The sequence below is a fragment of the Megalops cyprinoides genome, chromosome 3 (assembly GCF_013368585.1).
Source record: "Megalops cyprinoides isolate fMegCyp1 chromosome 3, fMegCyp1.pri, whole genome shotgun sequence".
In the NCBI taxonomy this organism is placed as follows: Eukaryota; Metazoa; Chordata; class Actinopteri; order Elopiformes; family Megalopidae; genus Megalops; species Megalops cyprinoides.
In genome coordinates, this window is record NC_050585.1 from 23,750,330 (window position 1) to 23,777,263 (window position 26,934).

Consider the following 26,934-nt stretch of genomic DNA (forward strand, 5'->3'; position numbering starts at 1 on the left):
GATGAGAATGTCTGCTGGATGACTAAACTGTAACTTGTATCTTGCTCTGGATAAGAATGTCCTGCTAAATGACAAAAATGTAAGTGTGAATGCTAGGATCGGCGATATCTGATAATAGACCCACACTAACAGGCAATTAATTTCATCCTGACCTCACCCTGAAGCCAAACCAAGACAGGGACAACACAGTGTACCAACTGAGGGGAAAGCCAGCAACAACAGCAGCTGATAAGAGAGACAGCAGGACAGACAGTTGTGGAATATCCACAAAACACTGCTGAATTATGAAGGTCCAATGTATTAAGCACACAAGGGAGAAAGCAGGGAAAAGAGGAGGAGAAGCGATCAGAAAACAGCAGTATGTTGTAAACATTTTTATTTTCATTTTACTTATTTCATATGATTTGTTATCTAGCTAATATCAGCTACATGATAAACTTAGCCTGGTAGCTAGCTAGCTATCTTAGCCAAGTTATCTGAACCTATATGAGGCTGGCTCAGGTGTTGAGGACTCTGGGGAGGCACCAAAAACTCTAGGACCGGCCTACAGCTGACTCATGTATTCTACCAAAACTGCTGAGTTATGTATTGTACCTTGAAGTGAAAGTCTGCATCATGTCTACCACTAAAGGTATCTGTGGTATTTCCTGCCATTGTCATGGGCATAGTGTGATGAACTCACTGGGGGTTTCTGGTGAATTGTTTATACAAACAATGAAGGGCCCAGCAGTGCCAAGATATGGTTCAGGAATGATCAGATGGTAGGTCTGAGGTAAAGTCATCTGGTCCGCAGACTGAAGTTTCTTAAATATTGAGGTGGAGAGGTGAGGTGTACACAAAAATAAAACACAGAACTTTGTTGGCTCACCCTCACAGGTCTGCCATTCCAAAAAGAACTAAAACAACAGAAAACAAAATAAGCAGAAAGTTCACCCATGAGGCTATCCACCATACATGGAGTCTTCTAGACCTTTTTGTTCCTGTCACTGCCACAGCTTACTCGCTCACTGGCTCACTTGCTCTCTCTCATTCTCCGCTCCTGGACACAGGCAAACAAAGCACCCTTACAGAGTCAGTTACCGTCATCTTGCCCAGGGGTGCCGGCTCCTGCTGCAACAAAGAGGGCTGTTTCCCCTTGCCCCTCCTCACAGACAGACATACACCATAGGCAGTTTCTACGTCAGGTTAAAAAACACAGTGGATATGGCCCTTGCGTATGCCAGTATATATAGCTAGAACAAATACCTTCATTTCCATTGGTTTGTTCTGACAAATAAGACATTATTACTACATCTGGGACAAGCAACATTGCCATAAAAGTGTATGAACTTTAACACTATAAACCCTGTCATAATTCTATATTTTTGAGGTTTTAGACTCCCCTCAGTTTTAGGCAGGTTAGTTAGGATATGTAACAGCTATGCATGACATATATAATTCTGTTCAGAACTAATTTGTCTAGTGAAAATGCCATCAGCATCCTTGACCATGATGTAAGGAATTAGATATGGCCTTTTATACAAGCATATATTAAAGTAACTCCAAAGCTTTGCGATGCAAGTGAGTTTGTTTGTGTGGTACTAACATAAAACTATCTGAAAATAAAATTAGCTAGGCAATCTAGCCAGTGCTTTAGCTACCTAGCCGATGATTTACCTGAGGCGTTACTGGTTATGCTGTAGGTAGCTAACAAGGCAGCAAGCCTGCTAGCAGTGAACAGCAAATCTAGATTGAGGACATAACGGCATATCTTTCAATCTGACATGGGGGTGATTTTATTGTGAAATCAGTAGTCCTGAAACATTTTAAATGACATAATTTGAATGGAAAATTGGGAGGAAGAAGAATAAAATAAAAAGATCCAGGTTTGGGCATTTACTGTTCATGATGGCCCATACTTCCACTTTCAAATCATAGCGTCAATATTCCTTAAATATAGCTTTATTCCATATTTGGCTTTATTGCATTGCAGAAATACTGGAGGTAAAATGTTCATTTTGTTGCAAGAACCAAAGCAGCAAAGTGTAATGGTCTGGCAGGATTATCTCTAGTAAGATATTATTACTGCATTGACAGAGCAATAACAGTACAATATTCTGTTGCTGTAGCACATCCCATAGGCTAAATAGCCCACATATAAGGCCTCTGTTGAGCCACTGTTGCCATAGAAATACAGCTGCCCATGCTCCCTTGCATGATTCTCTGTGCATCATTAAATGCTGACATTAAGAAGCAAAATGAGAATGGGGAGGCTGCCTTTAATTTGGTCCCTAATTATAAAGCCTCAGATATTTCTGCCATTAAAAGGCTGGTTTGTGTGGAGGGCCACAGTAAAGGGATAGTGTGAAATTAAGATTTGTAAATGACCCTCCAGAGAAACAAAAGCACAGCAACCAATTTCCATTTAAATAATACATATTAAAACCATGTGGAGTTATATTCCTATCACACTATAAGGAATAACTCTCTTAAAACTTTGTAATTGAAATACCATATAGCTGATAAAGGGACCTTTATCCCACAGATGAAAATGGAAAACCTTTGAGAATGTAATGAGATTATTCATAGAACATAATGACGTCTCACAGAAAATCATTCCAACAGCATTAAAATGATTGCCCCTTGTATTGACGTTCATATGTGTAATTGTTTGATTAAAATCTAAGCAGTAATTTAAATGGCATGACAATTTATGGCATTTGTGCAAAAAAAAAAAAATCAATGATGACATTTAAGTTAACCTGTAGTGTTGTAAAACCAATATCAGTGAAATTCCTGAAAGGATGAGTCTCCCCTGGATTGCTAACCAATATATGTATATTTAAATATATTTATACTTCATATTTTATAAAGAAAACAAAAATTAGAACACTGTACATCACATACTGACATTAATTGAAAACAAAGGTTATGTAAATAAAATTATTTTTGCATTTTGGTCATTCAAGTATTAAAGGTAGCTATGACCCTATCCTCAGTTTGTTGGCTTCAAGTCTTCTATTTTACCAGACTACAAACTGAAGGACTACTCTCTTCTTCATTTGAAAGGACTCCATTCTTATTGATTTGTTGGTAAATTGTTGAAAATGGGACCATTCAACATATACAGCATCAACTACAGTTAAAGGCTTCAGTGGATTGTTCACATTTAAAAAGTGTCACAAAGTTCACAAAAAACAAACATATTCAAATGTTATTTTACTGTCTTTTCACACCAGCTATAACACCTAACCCCAACTGAAACCCACCTAACTGAAATGCATTAAAAATGAATCCAGAAAGAGAACATTATTCCTCAACACCTCCAATAAATACACTCCTGACAAAGATTGCTTAAAAATTGCAAAATATTTGCAAAAAATCACTACAGGCCACATATTAAATTTTCTCATCTCATGTTCTCATTTATTTGGCACAAAGTTTAGAGGTTTTACCTCTCTTGCTTGTCATGGAACAAATGTGGTGATGAGGCCTACCACCTGGTTAATGTTGCCTACAAGAAATATTTCAGATATTTGCATTAAGTAACAACAACTGACCGCAGCTTTGATTTTGTGGTCGGCTCATATTCTTACTAAACAGTCTTGGAATGCCATGTTTGGAAGCTCAACCTCTTTTCTTGTCATGTGGTGAGAAGGCATACTCAACTTGACCTACAGCTCCAATAAAGGTATCCTGGTTGACTTAAGTCAATGGAGTTACGGGGCCTGAAGACGCACCTCTTCAGACTCTACCTGGACTGACCCAGCACACAATTGCTGCCCCCCCACGCCCATCAGTGCTGTTGTAAATTGCTGTGCTTTTTAAATTGTGCTTTTAAATTTGTCTCTTGTTGCCGCCTTTACCCTGACGCTCATTGTGCCATTTGAAGTTGTCGAAGTCCGCCGTTTGAAAGTGTATCGTATTAGTTGCCCTATAGGCTGTAATTGTACAAATCTAATAGTACTGTGTCCTCAAACAGACGCTGCTCTCAGCTGAGAACTGTCTCATTGTGGAACTGTACACATCATGTCCCCGTACTGTCGCTATACTTGCTGTATGCACTTTTGTAAGTCGCTTTGGATAAAAGCGTCTGCTAAATAAATAAATGTAAATGTAAATGTTACAATAGGGTGATATGAGTTCCAAATTAAATATCTGATCCTTACAGCGATCGGGGTGCCAATAAAAGTATCCGTTGAATTTTAATTGAGTTACAAACATATGATCTATTGGTCCACAAGATGACTCCTCATTGACTTTGAATAGAGTTAAAAAAAACCCTTGATCTAGAGTTCCAATAAAATCATACCCGTTGATTTTGAATGGAGTTACAAAAAGTGATATGGGTTCCAAATTAAATATCTGAGCTGTAAAGTGATCTAGGGTGCCACCAAAATCATCCACTGACTTCGACTGGAGTTCCAAATATATGTTCTCAGGAGTTCCAAATTCATGATATGAGCATCACATGCCCACCATTGGTCAATGGTTTGATCAGGTGACATTGCAAAAGTTGGACCTGGAGTTCTGATGAAATTATCCCCATTGGTGACGAATGAAGTTCCAAAAATGTGACAATGGAACTCCAGAAATATGATCTCATAGACTGTAATGAGCTCCAAAAATGACATCTTAGGGTTCCAAATTAGAGATCTGAGCATGAAATGACTCATGATTGGCTGCTGAACTAGTCAGGTGACATTCCAAATTTGAAATAGAGGATCCAAGAATTTGATGTCAGACTTACAACGCCCCCTATGAAAAAGGGTGATACTGCCATGGCCACTTTTCCAAAGTCTGGACGTATTTTCACTGAAGTTGTCTAATTAGGGTTTGGTCTGTACAGTAGTGACATTTAATTAGCAGTGACTTTAATGGAAAGATACATCTACACAGTTCACATATAGGTTACTTGAATGAAAAGTTTTATCATTTATCAGGCCTTTCATGCATTTGAACTATTATAAATGAGATTTTTTTTTGTCTATAGGTCTATAGCTACAGTATAACTGGCATAAATACTAGCACTACAGTTCAACAGAGCTCTATCTATCCATAGCGCTAGGTCTACTGCTTAGCAACAAATAAATAGGAAAGCTGAAATAAATGTACAAATTGTAAGCTCTGGAGGAATTCATGGTGTGTCTGGGCAACACGACCTGTAGCTATAATGTTATTTCTCAACATATTAACAATTATTCAATACTAAATATCAATTTTTCTGTTTGTGTTGTTATTCGTTGTTTTGTACATAGATGGTGCACACCATTTATGTACGGCTTACATATTCTGTGAAACAGATTACTGATTTTTGGAAAATAGTCCTGTATAATGCTTCATAGTGTGTGTTTATGTCTGGTGTGTGTGCATCTATTCTAACATCATGGGGCAGTTTGTGGCAAAACATTTTGTTAAGCATAAAGTGTAAAAAGATGCCTTTGCATCAGTTATCATGGCTACAGGTTCAATTGGACATCTGGATGTGAGTCTGTCTGGGTTGAAGTTCAGTGGTCATTCACACAAATTAGCTGCTCATCTTTTATGAGCTCAAACCCTAATTGTAACTCTCACTTGTAAGTGGGATGAAACTAAGAAACTGTTTGAGAAAGGGAGAGAGAGAGACAAGTGGGTGGGAAGAGAAAAGTGCTTCACAGCTAAACTGTTTGCATTGGGGAGTCAGCTCAAGGAAAAAAGGATGACTTATGGTCCTCAAAAGCTAATGTTCTTGTTTTCTCCAATATAAAAGTAAATGCTGAAGTAACCCTCAAGGCCTTGCAGGAGGAGTTTGAAGAAGAAAGGGAAAAGGCATACTCTCTAAAAAGGTCACTGGCTGAGTGTAATGTGGCATACAATAAGCTGTACCAAGAGAAAAAGAGGTTTTCCCTGAGCCTACAATTGATGAAGCTGAACTTTAACGCAGACAAAGAAAGGCATCACTCATGTGTGCACACATTGTCGTGGTGGGGCTCGCAAAGCCAATTTTGTGGGATAATAACAGTGACAGTGATGATGATGGGTACAGTGTAGTTCCTGTCAGAATCACAGCTGGGAAAAAAGGGCAACCCCCCCGCGGCCCACTTCGCATATAATCCTGATCCCCACAGAGTGAGGCAGATAGCCTTTAAAAGGGTGAGACCTTGCCAGCTAATGTCTCCTCCAAGAACACAGAACTTTATTTTTCTTACATGGAGAGGTTTGACCTAGACAAGGAGAATGTTCATGTATTGTTGAGCATATTTGAGCACCACTTTTCTGCCGCTGGTTATGATGATGTTGAAGCATGTTTTCTACTGCATTACTGTGTTGATCTGTCCAGAACCAACCTGATAATCAATGCTGGGTTGGCAGATGCCACTCAGAGACATGCGGTTTTCTTTACTGTTCTGGGTGTAGGGAGGGAAGTACCTCTTAAACGCGTGTTATAGGTTCAACAGAGAGAAAGCAAGCCACCAAATGTTTTTTACATAAATGCTTGTTTATGGAATTCCAACATTTTTCACTTGTTTCAGAATGAAAATCTCCCAATTTACCCATTCTCTTACTCACTTAGTGTCTGCCTAGTTTGCCTAATTGAAGCTCTGAGGACACAAGTTTCTTGCAAGTGTTGCGAGAGAGACTTACAGAGAGGTACTTGTCACATAAGTGTGATTTTGTACACTATGGATATTTGGAGGGATTTTACAATATGTTATTATTCTTCAGTTTTTATTACTCTATTTTAAAATTCTCTCTCAAATTTATACTGCAAATCAAAAGTAGCACTAAATTCATGATCTGTGCATCCCACACACTTGCAATCTGTATTCCCCTACCATTCCCCTAGCGGCCCCCTACCTGTAACTGACATTGCAATGGGGGGTGGGGGTCGGTGGGGGGTGACAAACACATGCCTGCCTCCAAAACACAATGTCAGCTACTGCACCTATATACACTGCAGTCCCCATGCCAAGCTTGCGCCAACATGAGCTCAAGAAGGACAAGACTACAAGATGGACAAGCCCCTTGCCAGCCTACCTTCCCTTATATCCCTGGCAGAACAAAACCAATTATGGTCTACCACTGTGGGCACCTAGTCATTGTTGGCTAATGACTCGGCTGGGATTGTACCCAGGCTGTAAGGCTCAGCCTTGCACTTGAACATCAAGTGCTTTGACTGAGCCACTCAGGAGCCCATGTATTCCCTTACCTTAACTGGATTTAAATTTCTACCACGTTTGTAGATTAAATACTCCTCAGATACTCAAAGCATGCGTTGACCCAATGCATCTGTCCTTCCCTGGTTCAAGTTTAACCCACAGAATCTGTACAGAATACCTGTTACAAAAGAGCCCTAGTGCCCCAGTTTTGTATTTGTGCATTAAATTTTGTATGCAGTCTTGCCTTCCTGTAACAGCTCATAAGACTTAATCTCAGCTCATGAGACTTAAGACATGCTCTTAATCATTGCTGCTAGTTCAACAATTGTGTCATGTAGAATCTCAGCTGTGAGGTAGATTTGCTGATGACCAGTAACTGTATCCAAACTGGGCTAATTCCCAATTAGAACAAGGAAGGTTACTTTTCATTTTATTGGTTCATCATATTATTGAATAGGTTAAATAATATGAAGTGTCTCAGTATAAGTGGTCTTTAGATACGAGTATTACAATTTAACAAAAATAAACAGGCATGAATGACAACACTATTATGCCTACAACAATACAGACATGCCTATACAACACTAGTGCAATTTGCATACCAATCCACAGGATGTCAGCCTAAAACCACAAATGGAAATGATCTCTGTGGCTCTGTCTATGAGTACCGGCTGTGAAAAACGCGACCCAGACAATGTGCTACGTAAAACGACTATCGTCATTAATACTGTAATAAAAATTGTTGCCTCTACTGCACCAAACCGTAACATAATTAAGCCATGAAGCACATTGAGTTAGTTGCCTCTGCTTTCAAAACATAACAAATGATTGCCTGTCAGCACAAGTTACGTACTTATCAGACATACATCAAACCACACGGCGATGCTAGCCAACGCTATATTTGCGTCATTAATGAGAGTAATTTAAACGAAACAGTATCAGCTTACCTGTGCAATGACTCAAGGAACAAGTATAAAACTACATGATCATTGACGCATACTGCAACGCAATGACGAACACATGAAGTGAGCCAGACTTGTAAGAGGAAGACAAAATCTTTGGCTGTAAACTGAGCGCAGCACATGCGCATAAAACCAATAAATTAAATGGAGTGACGTAGTTTTATGCACTTTATATCAGCTTCTTTAGGAGATTTTGTCTACACAGCCTTTCAAAATTTCTAGTTTTTGGTACCTTAAATGCTGAAATCATGACAAGGGAAGTCAGGCTTTTTAAACCTAAACTTAATCAAATCCCCCAGTTTTTGAAAAACATATTAAAAAATTAAAAACTTGTATTGGTTGCATAAGTCTGCATACCCTTAGATGAATACCTGGGGAAGCAAGTTTTGCTTTCATAACTGCAGTGAGTATATTTGGATAAGTCTTCTTCCAACTTCTCACATCTAGATTTTGCATTTTTCTCCCTGTTCATCTTAGTAGAGCTTGAGTTCAGTTATATTGCAAGGGACCGCTTATGAACAGCTCTCTTCAGGTTAGTCCAAAGATTTCAATGACATTCTGGTCAGGGCTCTGCCTGGGCCATTCCAGGACACTGATCTTCCTTTTTTCAGCCATTCCACTGCGGATTTGGTTCTGTGCTTTGGGTCATTGTCATGTTGAAAGGTAAAATTCTTCCTCCTCTTAAGCTATTTTGCAGAGGGTAGCAGGTTTTTCTCAAAAAATCTTGTTTTTTTTGCAATATCCATTTTCCCCTCTATCCTCACCAGAGCTCCTGTCCCTGCTGAGTAGAAACAACCCCATTGCATGCCGCTGCCACCACCATGCTTGACAATAGGGACTGTGCTCTTAGACTGATGGGCTGTGTTGGCTTTGCGCCAAACATAGAGTTTGGAATTAAGGCCATAAAATTCTGCCTTAGTGTCAGTACACCACAAGACCCTTTTCCACAACAGAAGATCCCTCTCCTGATCTGTACCTTTCAGCAAAGTTGCCCATAGTTGTTTCCCTACACTGGCATGCACTAAGAAGCAAGGAAAACTGCTGAGAAAACCTACACCTGAGCTAATCAGAATCACTTCAATTGGTCACAGGTTAAGTCAGTTAGCTTTGGGCATGATTTGGATGGTGAATGGTTAAACCTGAGCACAAACTCCTATTACAAAGGGTGTGTAAACTTATGCAACCAAGGTGTTTTTTTAGGTTTTTAGCTAGTTTTAAATTAATATTCAGAAATGTGTTGCCTTTTCTTTTTTACTTTGATGTTGTGGATTACCATGTCTAAGTGAAAGTAGAAAAAAAAAACAGATTTAAATGGACTTTCATTTCAGGTCTCAAAGAAATAAAAGCAAGAAAATGTGAAAGGGTGTGTAGCCTTTCTAGATCCACTGTATGTATTGGGCCCTATGCAGTGGAAGGAGCTTCTGGTTTCAGTCATGACATTTGAAACACTGGCTATCTTTCATCGCAGACTGAAGACCCACCTCTTCAGGATACTCCTCAATGAGTGTATTTGAGGGTGTTATGTAATTGGGTATGAGGAGGTTTACTTACATGCATGTGGTATGTTTATCATCTGGATCATTACATGGTTTAACTGATTCAAATATATCAGAATTCTAAAAGTTTTGGAAAACAGAGATTTCATGAGGGCATATTAGAGTAGAAAAGTCTATGTACATTCAACCAGAGAGACAAAATAGTAGTGGAATAAGAGATATTCCAGTTTCTGAATCTAATGCATAAAATGTCAGGAGGAAGAAGTAAGAGGGGAAAACCCCTCACAGAACTGTACTTCTTGTGTAAATTTTGCATTTGTAGGCTAAAACCTGACGTGTACTACATTGCTGGCATTGTAATCACATGCCCATTCTCAGCAAAATCAAATTTTATTTCATATAGCAGTCTTTGAAAGCAGTTGTCACAAAGAAAGTCACACCATGCAATTTAATATCACACAGAAAAGATCATAAAAATGGTGACATCAGTGAAGAAAGTCACCCCATAGTGATGAAAACCAATCAGATTGTTTCAGAATGCTGTTTTTTTTTAACAAAATATACCGTTATTTAAAGATTCACAGTTAGATTAAATAAGGTGTCATTCATAATTAATTTTGCTGAGCCCCTTGATCACAATAAGCATTGATAAGATAATTGTAAGGGAAACAATGAGCCATGTTGCTGAAATATTAATATATGCTGTAGATATTTAATCCATATTTGTTTTTATATTGTATGTTGTGGACTATTTTTTTGGATTGTGGCCCTAGATAAACATTATCATGTTCAGGTAGTACAAAAGGACCATTTAGATTTTGATTCAGCAGACATAGTGCACCCCCTTTAGGCCAAGGTATTACATACACATAGCACGTTCATCAGATGACACTGTGAAGGTACAGTGCTCCAGTCCTGTTTCACTCATTTATTTCCTGCTCAGTTTCTGTTAGTTGGAACTTCAAGAGCACTTAATGATCACCTTCCTTTTGGAAATCATTGGTTATTATGAAGAGGTCAATGCATTTTGGTACCAGGGAACTTATGGTACCAGAAGCAAGATATCTGAAATGCCATTGAAATGCCTCCCATAAAAAATACATCTCACAACCACTTTTAGTAGCAAAATCATCTGAAGCATATTTATGTGCACAGTGAGATGTGCTAAATATTCTATTCTAGAAGAATACAAATTCTGATAAATGCATGTTACAAATAACGTCATAAATCATCATGAGCTGTATAAATTCTTCATATGGAAGTAGGTCTATACCAACATGACGCAGCTGAGTCTGTATTAAAATTAAACAGGTATAAATGGTGAAGCTTGAACTGTGAGGGAAACACTGCCAACAAGTCATAAAGGTGTACAGAAATTTGCCAAATTAGTAAGGTTCTTTGTTTAAATTGAGCTTTCTGAGAAATGTATCAATTGACCATTCATTTTCAATAATACAGCATCATTATTAATACTAGAAGATTCTGTGCAGTACATTTTATTGTAAATATATTTATATCAAGTATTTATGATGGATAAATTGAGGTGTGAAGTATACAGACAATACAGACAGTGTGAAGTGTCACTTGCAGTAGTGCGTGTTTCAGAAATAATGGCAGGTTATCAGAGATTGCTCAGTTCATGTATTGTGGAGAGTTAAATCCACCACTGAAGTGCTAGAGAGGTTATAATCAAATTTTAGAAATAGAAGCAAGATAACAGAAAAATCTGTCACTAAAGGATGACCTCATGGGACAAGGGAAAAGAAATAAGAAATCATAGACTACGAATAATGTTGTGCAGTAACAGGAAGTGGGTGAAAAGCACTGAGCAATGGAGAGAAGCAATGAATAAGGTAAAGCTTTGCAGAATTTTGTTTAAAATAATGCATAAGGCTATTAAAGGGAAGGTTCAGGGACACAGTAATCAAGGCAATTTTTTATGAAAGGCAGAGAAGGACTTGTGTATAGTCATTAATAACTAGCAAGTGTTGATTAATTATTAATTGTTATTAATTCACGTTAGTTTTCACAATTATTGCCAAATTGTCAGATAGGTAAACTGGGAATATAATTCTTCCTTATTGCACCTTACTGTTATTTCAGGAAGAAAAAATGTATGTGGGGATATTATTTGAGCCACAATGATTCACTGTAAAATTATTCAAATAGTGATGAGACTTCTTTCGTACTTATTTGTAATGTTTACTTAAAATTCATGATTAGTCTGTTTATCCTGGGGGTGGGGTGTTAATATCCCAAAGAGTAACAAACACATTGAAAACACAGAAAATGGTTTGGTCATACAGATTTTCTGAATTTACTGGATAAATAAAATGCCGTTTTGTGGTGGAGGATAGAAACATTAAAGATATGCTGTTACAAAGGCACTCAGGAGCGTGGTGCACTGTAATGTTTGCGCCACTCAAACATTGGGCCCATTGTAGGGACTGGCCTTGACATCTGCTCAGTCTGGGCCGAGGGGTGGGTCGTGAACCCACAGCTGGACTCATCTCTCATTGTTCCCTTGTTATTCTACTTCATCAACGTCAGCCAGCGGCATCTGCATGGCTCTGTACTGTCATTTTTGTTTTGATTCTCTATTTTCCCTCTATCTGTAAACAGCAGTTGAGTCTCAAAGCCCACTGGCATCACTGTATTTTACTGGCCATACAGCACCCTTCAGGTCATTTACATGAGGAAAGCTTGGTGCTGCATGTCTGGCATATCTTAGGAGTTGAAGCTGCTCTCCTGCTGTGTTTTTTTTTTTTTTTTGAAACAGCTGGTGCTCTCGAGGGTTCTTGGTGCTTATGTCCAGATACTGTGACAATAATTATTAAGGACTCTATAAGGGGGCACAGTCCCACAGCTTGAGGAGAAGGAGGCAGGCGCTTACTGTTCCTGTCCAGCTGTTCCTGTCCGAACTAGTAGATTTACTGTGGATCAGGAGGTTAGACCTTCAACGTTTTACACCTACAGCTATGTCTGGCTTGTTGCCACTTTCCAGGCACATTTAGAAAGACACATACACATGCACACCATTATGGGTTATATGCAGAATGAAAAGGTCATGGTCAAGGCAATGCAGTAAACAGATCCCTATCATGATGGGAGGAGGCTTTGGCAAATACCAGCAAATGTAACCACAATTAACATAATCAAAAAGTTGTAGTGTTGTTTGTTTTATATCGTGTTTGATAAATGACGTAATGCTCACAGTAATTCACAATATACCAATACCTGAAGTGCTGCAGTCTGCTAACTGGAACCATCAGATTTTCTCGACTTATTTCCCTGCAGGTTCTTCAGTCCTTCGAAACTATAACAATTAAAGCCACTTACCAAACAATTATACGATTTCACCTTCCTAATCGTCTACGTTGATGAATTAATTACCACCAGTGATCTTAAACAGAAATGACGGCATGTTATGGGAAGCCGTTTTAACATTTAACCACTCGAGTTTACTAGTCATGTAATTACATTTTTACAAGTTGCAGTTATATTTTCACTAGTAAAAATTAAATTATGACCAGTCAGAAAGACAGTTTAAGATATCTGTAAAACAATTTCGATCAGTCATAAATGCATTTTAACTAATCACAACATTTTGACTCAAAACTGATTTACACAAATCTTATTTAATAATACACAACAACAATTCCTTTGTCATTAGCCATAATAATCATGAATCTCCATTATTCAATGTTTACTCGTTTAAAAATGATTTTGACTCGTCACAATTTTATTTTCAGTAGTCATGATTCCAGTTCAAGATAACAATAATGAAATTGTGACTAGCAATAATGCTAATTAATTCTGATATTTCTGATTCAGTTATGACTAGTCATAAATTTAGTTTAAAATATATCTGAATCCATTATGACTAGTTATATTGGAGGAACTTGTATCATTGACTTTTATCATTTATCATTGGAACCTCCAATTTAAGGTATATATATTTATCACTAGTCATTATTCCAGGTTAGCATAAACAAAATGACATTCTGAATAGTCAAAATTACAAGATGAATGATAGGTTCCTATGTATAGGCCTACATAATTATATTTCTGATATCTGATTGCATTTTATATTATTATTTTAATCATTATTAATATTATTATTATTTAATAATATATTGTTGTTTTAATTATATAATTATGACTAGTATACATTAATTATAGATATTTTAAATTGGAGGTTCTATAGAAATCATGGATAAACAGTTCCTCCAACATGATTAATCATAACAGAATTAGAGATTTGCTGAATGGGAATTGTGACTCGTCATAGACAAATAGAGGATGTCTACGGTTTGTATTTGTTCGCTTGATAATATATTCAAACGGCTTGCCATAGAAATGTTGTGCCGAGGTTTGTTGGCAACAAGTCCCTGAGGATGTCAGCTTTAACATATGGGTCGCTTGTTGGACACAAATGCAGTCATATTATTAAAACTGATGTCGAAATCTTGTTCTCGCTTGATGCCCTCTGCAAACGGAGAGTAATTCACCGTGGTAAGGTATACAACATGACTTTAAAGTTGTGATAGATGAATTTTCCTTGCAGGATAAATAGAAAATGTATAACAATGGTCTTTTCTGGTCTTATCTGTTGAATAATCAGTGACTATAGCTATTTTGTCAGACCATTTGATTAGTTCTTTGATTTTGTTTTTGGCTGTCCACAGAAGATATTTCTGTCAAAGCTGATTGGCAGAAAGGCCGTTTGAACAAAATTCACCCAATTCGCGATTATCCATTTTTCAAGAATTATCAGAGTTTTCTCTAGGATATATTTTCATCCACCACAATGACAGGGTTGGACAATTTCCGTGAAAATCTGTCAGTTATCGATTCATTTCAATGCATTTAATCGTTTCTTTAATGTAAAATAACCTACCACCAGAAAGACAGGAGGATACAGGTATGTTTACATACCTTGGCAATTCTTCGCAAGTTCGCTAAATTAACATGCCGCACCATGAATATTTCATGGTCGGAATCGGATGCATTCATTGATTTTCGCAAAATGTTCTGCGAACGATATCTCGCACCACAGTATGCCTCTGATATTGGCCACATAAAACAATAACTTAACAATAGATTAATTAAAATAATTTTGTGTTAGCTCTTTAATTTACAATATGCAATTGTACTTGCATGTCAACCGGACCTTAAAAAGCAACTAAAATTTGGAAACTCTGAAATCTGTGCTTGTTGTGCATCAGATAGCAGTAACCTTAAATGTTCCCTATCATGAAAAAAATATGTTTATTAAAAACGGATATGTACAAAAAACATATTGCATATTTTATGCAAGACAGAGTAAAACTAATAGGCCTAAGACAAGCATATAAAAGGGTAAAATGGTTAAAACAAGGACAAAAAATATACAAAAACTAAGGAGTAAAACCATAAACCATACCCAGTTCTCTCTTGCTTTCTTTCCTTTCCCTCCTCTCAACTCACCTCTTAACACATTGTGGGTTTGGCTTCCCAAATAACCAATTTACCAATTATCCAATGGCCTACCAGCTGGGCACACACATTCTCATACTTTGGATTGTTTGGAGGTGAATATGATGACAAAAAGCTTCTCGTTATTATGTTTGTAAATGAAAATGCATAGGCCCCTTACACAACAAATTCACACACAGTCATGAATAATGTACAGTCTTTGATTTCAGACAGAGGGGTTGATGATCCCTAGTGATGAGTGCTGTTCTTCTTCAATGTGACAAAATTATGGTTGATGTGACACAATAAATAAAAGAGTGAGCTTGAATAGAGGACCAATATGAAATATTGGATCGTTCTTTCTATAAATCACACATTTTGGGATTGGTCCATCAAAATAGCATGAGACAAAGATTTTCTGTCAATGTTTATAAAATTTGGTAAATGATGTCCATAGAAACCATGGGGAATATGCACTTACAAACATTGTCAAATCTTGAATAACAAGGGGTACTGGTGCACTCTTTTGCGCTAAGATATGCTCTTTGTTTTGGATATTCTTGATGTTCTTTCCATGGCTCCTTCCCTTTCCTCTTCCCCTCAGGCTAAATTAATGTTTTTTTTAAAGAAATTAAGAGTTAGCCACTAATGATATAATTAGTCTGTGAATATGCCAACTCAACTGATAACTCAGTGCCTAAAGCCACATACACAATTGAAATGCAGGTTTAAATTTTTAGGGGCAGGTCATATATGACTGAGAAAAATTGGAGGCCCAACCAATAACTGTAGTTTAATGAATAATGTGTATACCAGTAGTTATTTGCATTCTGTTGATAAATGACTTCAATCACATTCTGAAAAACTGTGCATGAAAAGCCATCTCTCCTACAATTTATTAAAATGTGTCCAGTGTGAACATAGATGTACAAATTTCACTGTAACTCATCGTCTGCTGGAATATTTTTAGAGAAGGTGACTCTTCATCAGACCATTGAATCACGGCAGTCTCTGTGGTTCTGTCTTGATTTTTATCAAGTTGTACCTCTGCATTCCAACATTGTCATTTTTGCTAAACCCTGTAGTTTGTCACTGGTTGCCAGATTTAACATGATGTCATCTGTCAGTAAAAAGAGCTAAAACTATGATGTTACAGGGCAGCTAAATTAAAAGCTGAGCTCTCAAAAAGTTAAACTGCTTTTGAAAAGGCAAAAAAAAAGCCATGTCTTTTTTCACACACCTGTCACAAAGGAAACACATATGTTGAACCGCAGGACTCTATCTTGCAATTGCAACTGAAAATGAATGTTTTTGTCAAAGTTGATATAATTTTTGCAAAAGCCTCAAATGCTAGCTGGTCTTTCAATTTCTCCAGTCAGTGCAAAATCAGTTACAATTCAGTTAATTTGGAATGTAACTTCTGTAATTTAACTATATATATTATTCTAAAATGTAAACTACCTCTCATACAAAATCTACATGCAAAATATATGCATTGTATTATATTATACCATAGTATTTGAATGCTTTTCAAATGTTTTAGTGCTATTGTAAGAAAAATTGTAGTTTTTAGCATTCTAATGAAATAACCAATAACCATACCGTGCTGGTGACTTCAGCTGCCTGATGACTGAGGGTGGTTAAGGCTGGACTTGCTTAGTACTTAAATGGGAGACCACTTAAGGAAGCATAGATATTGCTGGAGGTTGTGTTGGTGGGCAGTAGAAGGCATTTTCCCTCTTATGCAAGTAGAAATCCAATCCCTTAATGCAGAGCTAGAGAAAGCTGAAAAATAGTATATTAATAATTGTGCAATATATTAATATATTGAATATCTGAAAATTTGACAACTGTCCATTTCTGAATTAGAAATGGATTTAAAGAACATGAAATTGAGGCATGAAAGATCTTGACCATTGTTCTCTATCCTGAACCAATAACCATTCCACTGTTTGTCAGCAGCTGAAAAGACACATTGTATCTTTAAGATTCATCTCTCTGCAAGCAATGAGTCTGTTCATTGTTAGAGGAACAGAAGCACGAGTCAAATTAATAAAAGAGTTGCCGACAAACTGCGCATATCATAGTATCAGTCACTGAGCGGCGGGCAAAACTAGAATAACATCACACTCATCCCTAGACATGGGTAAGTAATAAAATACTGCTCATTCAAATTATTGATTTTAAAATGTAACGTTTATCAGCTGCTTGATATGCCAAAAACTAATTTCATAAAACGGTAGACAATCCATTTCCAATCAATAAGTTGCAATTCAAATTAGCCAAGTACTTGTTTCTTTTGTCGATAGACTGCTAGTGTTTTTGGTACTGTTTGTTATGCTACTCAGGGTCCCACACTTGGAGCAGGGCTGGAAGATTAATTTATTTTCTTGATATGTTTTTAAAGCCTTGTTTTAGATCCTTTTTAAATGTAACCCAGTGGTAAAATGGGCAGAACTCTGGACTGAACATGGCATCGAAAAGCATGTTCATTCAGTAATGTTATCTTTAGATTTCTGAGGTAAAGAACAAACACTTCTACACAAGATTGTAGCAGGTTACTAAATAAGAAGTTGTAATGAGTAGTTGGGCAAGGATCACACATAAAAAAGCATGGTATAAGGCATGGCTGTTAAAAGGTTAATATAGGTCCTCCAATCAAAAGGCATCTCTTTCTTGAGCATAGTTACACATCTATTTACCTTTGAGATGATATGCCAAATCATTTTATTCAATAATGTGTTTGTTTGTGAAAATGTGACACCAAATAATGGAGAGGCGTCAGTGAAATAAGAGCTCAAATTAAAAATGAAAATTCTCACAAAATTGCAATTGCAGGAAATCAGATATATCTTTTCACAGAGAAATCATGGCTATCCCTCTCCTTTGAGTGATCATTATTGACAGTTTTGATCGTTAGTGTAATCTTAGAAACCTTTTATGTGTATGGCAACATGGTTCTCTGCTGCTGGTATTGCGGAAACATCTTGTGTTTTGATACCTTCAGTATTCTTGTACATATTGACTGAAGAGCTGGTATCATGTTGCTGTGCCCTTGTTTTAAGCTCACTTGCAAAAAAAAAAAAAAGAACCACATTAACATTGAAAATGATTAATATGGTTAATAGACAGATTGTCTAATATTCACCAAGCAATCCTGTCTGTGTGCAAAATGGAACACCTAAAGCATTAAAGCAAAATGTGAAGAATTCATTATTTTGTTTGTAGCAAATGTATCTTGACTTTTTCCATATATTATACAATATGGAAGAGACACCTGTTCCCCCCCAAACTCTGGTAGGTGTATAAAGACAATCTTAACTGAACACTTTCCCTCTTGGCATGAGTGTCAAGTGAAGCAGTACCAGTCTGTACCACATTGCCCTTCCTACTGCATGAATCATAACACCAGGGCTGCCCCACAAGCCCTTCCCCATTCTTCAAAAATTAAACTCCACCAGCCCATCTTCCCCGTGCCAGCTCTCAAAAGCCTGTTTTGTTAGACTTTGTGAGAACGGGAGGCGGCTCTGGCCTTTGTTTGCGTAACATCATTGCCCTTTGTTTCCTTGAACTGCATGAAGAAAAAAAGCCATTGTCTTTCTGGTCACAAAAGGACCAGGCCCCTCTAACCACCCCGCTTTCTCTCACTCTCCGTTGTTGTGCTACCATTTTACTTGGCACAGCCACGGCTGCTGCTCAAGTGGACCAGTGTGCCTGGTGTTGAGGCGGGGCGTAGGGGCTGAGGCGGTCTCAAGATCTCGTAGAGTTCGTAGTCATGAGGAGCCTGAGGGGAGAGTCCTGTACATACTCCAGCACTGCGATATCAAACTGAAGACTCATAGGAGGCTGAATTGCTTTGTTTCTTTTTCATACAAGAGATTTACAAATGATTCCTAGCAAAAAGCCCTGGCTTCTTGGAACCTCAGGTGCTGCTTATCCCATTTTTACAAATTTGCAAAGTTCTGCTCTGCTTCTTTAGCAACAGTTTGCAAGGGAAAATATCATGACTGTCATGCAGTGAGTGTTGGCTGGGTTTTGCATTGGTGCTTTGTTTGAGCATGCTTCACTCATGTGTTTCAGCTGTGTCTGTTTTGTGTGACTTGAGACCGATGAACGTTGACCCATGGTCTAACGAGAAGGGGTTGCTCCAGTCACCACCAAGGAAGGCAACAGAGGTTGTGGAATGTGCGTGTTTGTGGTGTGTGCAGTGTTTGTGTTGTTATGTTGTGCCATCCCAGGTTGTTATGACTGCTGCGTCCGCTGCCTGGCGGGGATCCCCTATGCCTCTCTGGTGGCCACCCTGCTGTGCTTCTTGGGCGTGGCCCTGTTTTGTGGCTGTGGACATGTGGCACTGAGTGAGACCGAGAAGCTCATTGAAACATACTTTGCCCGTAACCAGCAGGACTACATTATCCTGTCTAACTTGTGAGTCCCTTTCTCTCTTACCGCAGAAAGTAAGCGTGAAATTAGGTGAAAATTCTCTGTTGTTGAACATCTAAATTTATGATATATAGAGCTGATATGTATCTTTCTCTAGGCAAAGTTCAGCTATGGTGCATACAGACATGCATAAAAATTATTTGATATGCGTATGTATACATATATAATCAGATATTGAGTACAGCAAAACAGTATCAATTGTGTATTCAAAAGAAGTGCTGCTGCCACACCAGTAAGAACTCAGTTTTGGCTCCATGTCTTTACTTTCATTAACCGCAGTGTTGAGTATTTCCAGTACGCTATCTACGGCCTGGCCGCATTCTTCTTCCTCTACTGCATCTTGTTGCTGGCCGAAGGCTTCTACACCACCAGTGCTGTAAGGCAGACCTACGGGGACTTCAGGAGCACCAGATGTGGCCGCTGTGTCAGCACAACGGTGAGAGAGCTGGGGAGGGGGTAAGGCCTTTCCATGATTACTGTGTCTTGTACATAGACATCAGGGTTACTGGGACATGACAGGTCAATGTCCTATGGCAACTTGAAAAAAGGAAGTAACTATTAACAAAATAGCAAAAAAAAACAATCCTACTCACCCAGACTTTGTTGGAGGTCTTGTATAATGTAAAATGTAATACAATGTGGCTGTACTGAATAATATTAAAATGCTCATTTGTCTCAATACACAGGAAATTGATTTTCCACTAACTGGCTTGATGTAGTAGACCTTTGAGAGGGAGAGGGTGAGGGAGAGAGAGAGAGAAAGAGAGGGGAAAGAGAAAATTTGAATTTTAACTTTTTTATTGCCATATCTTTCAGACTAGGAAAACCACCCTCTGTCTTCTAAAGAAAAAACACTAAGTAGATCTGTTTGCAACATAAAACAAGCTGAGGATTAAAACATCCTGTTAAATTCTTCATTGTCAGAAACTCCACACAGAAATTGCTGCTGATGCCACATGTGGTGGTAAAAGTAACTTGAAATGTGCGAACTCAGTTTTCAGTCATGCTACCCTTCAATATATTTTCAGGACCCAACAATCCTATCTCTATGTTTTGCCTTTTCTGATTGTCTTACAAAAAGCCAATTTTGGAATTTTGGAGGCCCTATACATGAGTACACGACAAAGATAAATGTTCATTGGTCTCTCCTTGCTCACCGAAAGGGCACCCCCTTCCCATGAAAGAGAAAGAGAAGGTGGTGTACTTTTAATGGTTGTTTTGAAGCTCTTGAAATCTGAAATCTGATCTATATAAAGCAGGTGAGATTTTAGGTTAGGTTAGGTTAGGTAGAGGTTTTAACAGCAGCTCCGGGTCTTCTACCCTTACTCTAATACTACTATACCCAGAAGGACATACAGCTCTTAAAGATCTCACTTGAGTCTACTTGGCTTGACTTCTTCCTTGTCTTTTCCCCCTAGTTTGTGGTGGTGACATACATACTAACTGTCATCTGGCTAGTGGTGTTTGCCTTCTCGGGACTGCCTGTCTACTTTTTGTACAACATGTCATTCACCTGCCACACCATTAACCTGTTGGCCGAAGCCACAACAAGTCTCACCCAGCACAGTTGGGTCTGCATTGATGCTAGGCAGTATGGTATGTTTACTCCTGCCGTTTTTTCTTTTTTTACAAATGTGCTTCTCTGATACAAAACATGTATATATTTATTATACATTACTTTGACTTTTATATGTTTCAGTTAAACTCTGTGTCTGTTCCCTGTCTTTTTTTAGGATTGCTACCCTGGAATGCAACCCCAGGGAAGGTGTGTGGAATGACCCTGGTGGCTGCCTGCAAAACTAAGGAGGTATGGAGAGAAAGCACTGGTTATAACTCACACACATAAAATCCTCAAAGTAGTCAATGGTACCTTGTGTTCATTTCATTTTTTCATTGCAGTTATATAGAGTGCTCAGTAAAAACTATGCCCTTATCTTTTACAGTTTTTCCTGACCTTTGACCTCTACATAGCTGCTTTTGCTGGAGCTGGGATTACCTTGCTAGCTCTGGTGAGTAATGAAACAGGCTGGCAAAACCAAGATTACAACAGAGATATGGCACATGGTCTTGTTGGTGTAGATGTCTGGCTTTTTTCCAATCAGTTAATGCAGAGTTTCTGGCCATGTTTTTCATCTGGCTGCCTGGCTCCCATTAATTTAAATGGTAACATCTCTTTAACAGAGAATAGTGTTTCACCAAGCACATCAGAAAGCATAATGTGTATGTTTTGTATGGTATTGTATGGTATGTTTGTATGGCTGTTTTATCATAAGGATTGAAGTGTGAGGAAATTATTTATCTGGTTGAGCTTCCATATTCAGTCGGTTAGACAATGTAAAATCTTTTTACATAATTAGTCCACTGAGATGTAAGAGATGGCTGTTCACTACTCTTAGTTGTTGGACTCAGTACAATAGTTGCTTTTGCATGTTTTACATTCATTGCCAGACACTGCTGAAGATGATCTTCCATACCTTTTTCAAAAACTTTACAAATCCCTGCTATAGCACACAGTCCAGGGCGTACCTGTATTCATACACTGCATCAGGAGATATGTGTAAATATCAGTGCACCCTGGTGCTAGGGTAAATGGTCATTCAAAGGCAAAGTGGCAGGCTCAGTGCACAAACTGGCCAGTGCACAGACACAGGTTGGTCACACCTTCTCCTCATTAATAAGGTAATCCCAGTCCTGAGGCACTTTGTGTCACATGCATTTGCGCCATTTAAATATTAAAATTGATTAAGGCACATCCTTTTGATAAAAGTGTCTGCGTCTGAACTTGCGACACCTAAATATGGCCTTAAATAGGACATTTTTTAACCTAAAGCAGGTGATATACAAGGGATTTCTGCAACTCTTTAAATAATCGTAAACAAAAGCTAGACAGATAAATAAAAAGAAATCAGCTGCTAATGGATGATGCTAAAATTTAGCAGCTAGGAGACCCTTTAGGCTTGAAAATCTCACCTGTGCTCCTCTACAACAAACACAGTAGGACTACCTTTTTCCTCAGGCTGTCAGCATTAAATTGTCCATTTGTCAAAGAGAAAAGTTAAGAGTTGAACATGGTCCTTACCCTTTGTTGCATAATATCACACCAAACCCCCTCACTTGATCCCCCATTTCCTAATTCTAGGAAAGCCCTCAACATACTGTTGTGTTTCCAGAGATTCTTGATATTCTGCTTTTTTGTTGTTTTATTAAAATGTAAAGTCCTTTTCTTTGAAAACATTGTGTAGTTCCAATATTTTTGCAAAACTGTGTTGTGTTGTCTGCATCTAGGTAGTCACCCTTCTCCTCCTGTCTTTAATTCTTTTGTGGATCCCATCAGTGTCTGATATCTGTCTCCTTGTCTTTTGTCTCTCTACAGTTTGTCTATGTGATTGCCACCACCTATAACTTTGCAGTCTTGAGGTTTCTTGGCAGGAAGGGCATAGGCCCACGTTAGGCATTGTGTCCCATCACCTCTCTGGCTCTGTTTTCCCTCCATCCACTCTTCTATTGCTGGGGGATAAAGGGGGGCATTTAGGGTGTCATGAAACTCTTAACTCTCTCTACAATAAACATAGCAAGGCTGCCTGTTTTCTCAAAGGGCTCTTGGATTCAAATGTATTTAAATTGTCCGTGTTTTAAAGAGGACAGTTAGAGTTGAACACAGCCCTTACCCTTTGTTGCTTAACACCACACCAAACCCCTTCACCCCACTGCCCCCCCCACCCCCCATCCCCTGCCATTTCCCTACCTGCATTGTTTCACTGCAGGGAGATTCTACAAATTCTGTTGAGCCCTCAACTTCCTGTTGTGTTTCCAGAGATTCTTAGGATGCTGCTTTTTTGATTTATTAAAATGTAAAGCACTTTTAATTAAAAATGTGTATTTGGTTCAGATGTTTTTGCCAAATTGTGCTGTGCTGTCCACATTTAAGGAATCCCTCTTTCTCTTCCTGTCTTTGTTTCTTTTGTGGATGACACCAGTTAATGGAATCTATTATATTACTACGTACTTCACAAAATAGGCTGTTTTCTGATGTTGGATTTATCTAGCCACAATTAAAACAGGAAAAAGCAAACACTACCTTCAAGCGATGGTTTATAGTAATTTTTTTTATTTTAGAATTTCATAATCAAATAAATGCACTAAGAATCAGTGAATGAAAACATGAATATAAACAGTGTCTTTTCACACCAGCACTCAGGAGAGCAACATGTTTCAACTCAAACAACTTTTAAACAGATGACATGTGAAGACTTGTTTGAGTTGAAACATGGTGCTCACCTGAATGTTTGTTTGAAAATCGACTGCTTATACTTGTGTTTTTTGAAGCCTTGGGTGTAGTTGTTCAATTATATGATTCAAGCTCAAGTACATAACCACTTCTGAATACTGAAATCTGAAATATTTAGCCAAAGTAAAACTGTAATAACAGGTGTTTGTTACTTCAAGCAACTGTTTTACACAAGTGTAAGTTAAATGGCACTAATTGCCAAAGGGAAAAAAAACGTTTCTCATTGGTGTCAGAGGTGTTCACAGTGGAGTAATAGGTATTACCAGTCTGATGAGAAGTCAACTAGGAGTCCTGCTTGATGCCTGTCATCCAGTTCCATATGAAGGTCATTAACACCTTAATACCACAGCACTTGGATGGTGGTGGTAGAGTAAAGCACAGGAGCAGAGAGAACAGACAGGGAAGTTAGCCTATTCCCCTCCACACAAACATACATAGCCAGGCGTCTAAATCCGCAATGCCTACTGTCGTATAGATAGTGAGAATTACAAAGAAGAGAAACATCCCTATTTTGGTTCATGACTCAGAAAAGCTATTGCCAAAGATTGTATTACAGAATGAATTGTCAGTTAATTGAACAATGTAAAGGGCATGTTGTGCCAGAATCCAGATGTGCAATATGCTGGAAGGTGTGAAGTGGGACTCTCCATAGTGGGGGTGTATTGTAACACAGACAAAAACTTCACTATGATTTCTAAATAAGTGCTGTTTTTCACCTTGACTCACAAAATGTGTGCTGTACAGCAACTGCATTCTAGAGAAACTACTAAATCAAATTAATGTATTACTGTGCAAACATCAATTATAATTATTCTGTATTAAATTCAAATGCTTACTTTACACAGTATACTCATAGGAAGACATTAGTGTCCTGCTATTAAACACTGTGTGTTTGAAATGTTGAGAAGTACGTGTCTGGTGAACAGCACACTGCCTGGGTTGTGTATTTGATACTGGGATTGTTGGTAAATAAAAGGTGCTTGTAAACATGTTGTATTCAACCCATGATCTAACTTCAGTTATTTGTGAGTGTACAATACAAGGGATGATACAGCACTCCCTTGTTATGATGTGATGAGTTTGTTGCTTTTGTATTGTTCCATCATGGATAATTATAAAATAATTCAGAGCATCTATATGTGTACATACTGTACCAACAATAAATTAGCACTGTAAGTCAACTCCATTGTCATGTCCATGATAGGCAGTTTGTCAGAGTAGTTGTATTAAAAAAGAGCTAAAATATGCACAACTACATTTGTAAAAAAAAAAAAAAAGGTATGCATATTTGGATAACAAACATGGAAGCTAAATGATGGCTCTGAAATATAGACCTGTTTATTGTAATGTACCAAATGCTGGTAAAAATGTTATATTGTATGGTTTTAAAATATTTTTAAAAATATGTAACAGCATAGGCATCATACAATGCCTATACACTATAAATTAATGTGAAATGTTTCAGGACAGCTGTTTATTGCCTACTTTCCATAAAAAGCAATCACAAGGGTGAAGGGATCCATATTTTTCAATAATTTTTCAATATTTTATGTGTCCTCCATTAGTGCCCACTAATGCTGGTACTTGAGCGGGCATAGATATCGTAAAGATCTAGATTTGACTTCACAGAGTAGTGTTCAGCCTGTGTCTCAGTGAAAGAGGCTCCTGGAACATTCTAAAAGGAGTGCCTTTATGCTGAACTTCCTGTTACATCCCTTTGGTATGCCAATAGTTTTTTTCCCTGTTTGTTTCCATCAGTCTTGGCATTTGGGATAGTGTGTCTCAAATGAGAGTTGTATACATCTTTTCATACTCCTCGTCAACAGGACAACATTAAAGTAGTGTCTACAGTGATCACATGACATAGGATGCCTGGATTTTGTGTGCCATGTATTCTCAGCCAACATGTAGAGTAATAGTGGGCCATGAGCCAAATGCAACCAGCTTTTCTATTGTTAATTGTTAGGAGGTAATTATGCTACATACAATAATTATATCAAGAATGTGACATGTTAAGAGTGCCTGCATTGTTTATACACATATAAACACTAATTATTAATTCATACATTTGTCAATAGGAAGATGAAAATATCTGGCTTCCAAAAAATTTGGCCTCAATAAAAAAGTATTTGAAGTGTCTTGCTGTTCTGTAATTACCAGTTTATCAATTTTGCAGTTAATCATGTCATGTCATTTCAGACATTTTGGCTGAACATGTTATTTATTTTGCTCTTTGTTGTATTGTATAATACAATTGGACTGCAGAAGCAGGTCACAAAAATATTTATTTTGTCACACAGACAGGCAAAATAATCTCAGAAATACAGCTGAACGGGACACTCAGATGGATTGCTTTTCAGACCTCTCCTCACTAAGCTCAATCCTTATTAGACTTTTTATGCATGGGGGGCAATGCAGAACTACAATACAATGCTTCATATGATAATTCAATAATAATGAATTGATAAGCTCCACATTTTATGAATGTCAGCATTACTCACCAGTCCCCAGTGCACCAAGGTACGATTACAGATGATAACAGTTTATAAATATTAGCACAATGCTTGTTTGTCTGAATATGGCAGTGTGTGTAAAACTAGGCTAAGAATTCAGAAAACACTATGGGCCGTAATTGGACATTTGAACTGAACACTTTGACCAAGCGTATACGCAAGTGGATGCAAAATAGTGGCTGGAATAATCTAAAATTACATAAATTGACAGGGCTGGCATCATGCATTAAGCCAGCACAAAGCTAACACTGTTACCAAATGGATTTGGTCCCATGCAATTATTACCTGTGGTTGTGGTCTGGATTTGATGTCATGATGTTAGTCAGCTAGCCAGCCAGCTAAGCTTATGTCCCTTTCCAAACAACCTCTTCAGCTATATTTTGTTTCAAAACACGATGAAGCAAAGGGGTGGCATTCTTGCTACCTGTGACTAGAACGCACCATATATCATACACACCTATATTTCTACTGAGCGTAAATGAGTGGGCAATGTGCTGTGAGTACTTCAAACTACTAGCGAGTCAGGCTGCATTGATATAGACCCATTCGTACTGACAATCATAACAGGAAAATTGTGTAAATACAGATGCAAACAGAAAAAGCACACAATGCCATGAGAGAGCTGACACAATTGTTCTAGCAAGCTAAGTAGCTAGGGGT

General features: G+C 37.9%; 1 protein-coding gene across 2 annotated transcripts; it reads left to right on the plus strand.

Annotated features, from left to right (window-relative positions):
* Nucleotides 1-17,068: 17,068 nt before the first annotated feature.
* Nucleotides 17,069-23,147, plus strand: LOC118774823 (myelin proteolipid protein-like). Of its 2 annotated transcripts, none has more exons than XM_036524359.1 (7): nt 17,069-17,179; nt 19,272-19,458; nt 19,753-19,909; nt 20,892-21,069; nt 21,207-21,280; nt 21,417-21,482; nt 22,847-23,147. In XM_036524359.1, exons 1-7 carry the CDS (start codon nt 17,176-17,178, stop codon nt 22,922-22,924), a joined length of 744 nt encoding a protein of 247 aa, XP_036380252.1. In that variant the 5' UTR covers nt 17,069-17,175; the 3' UTR covers nt 22,925-23,147. The 2 variants fall into 2 exon arrangements, with proteins under 2 accessions (XP_036380252.1, XP_036380251.1); XM_036524358.1 differs by lacking the exon at nt 17,069-17,179 and adding an exon at nt 18,014-18,959.
* Nucleotides 23,148-26,934: the final 3,787 nt, after the last annotated feature.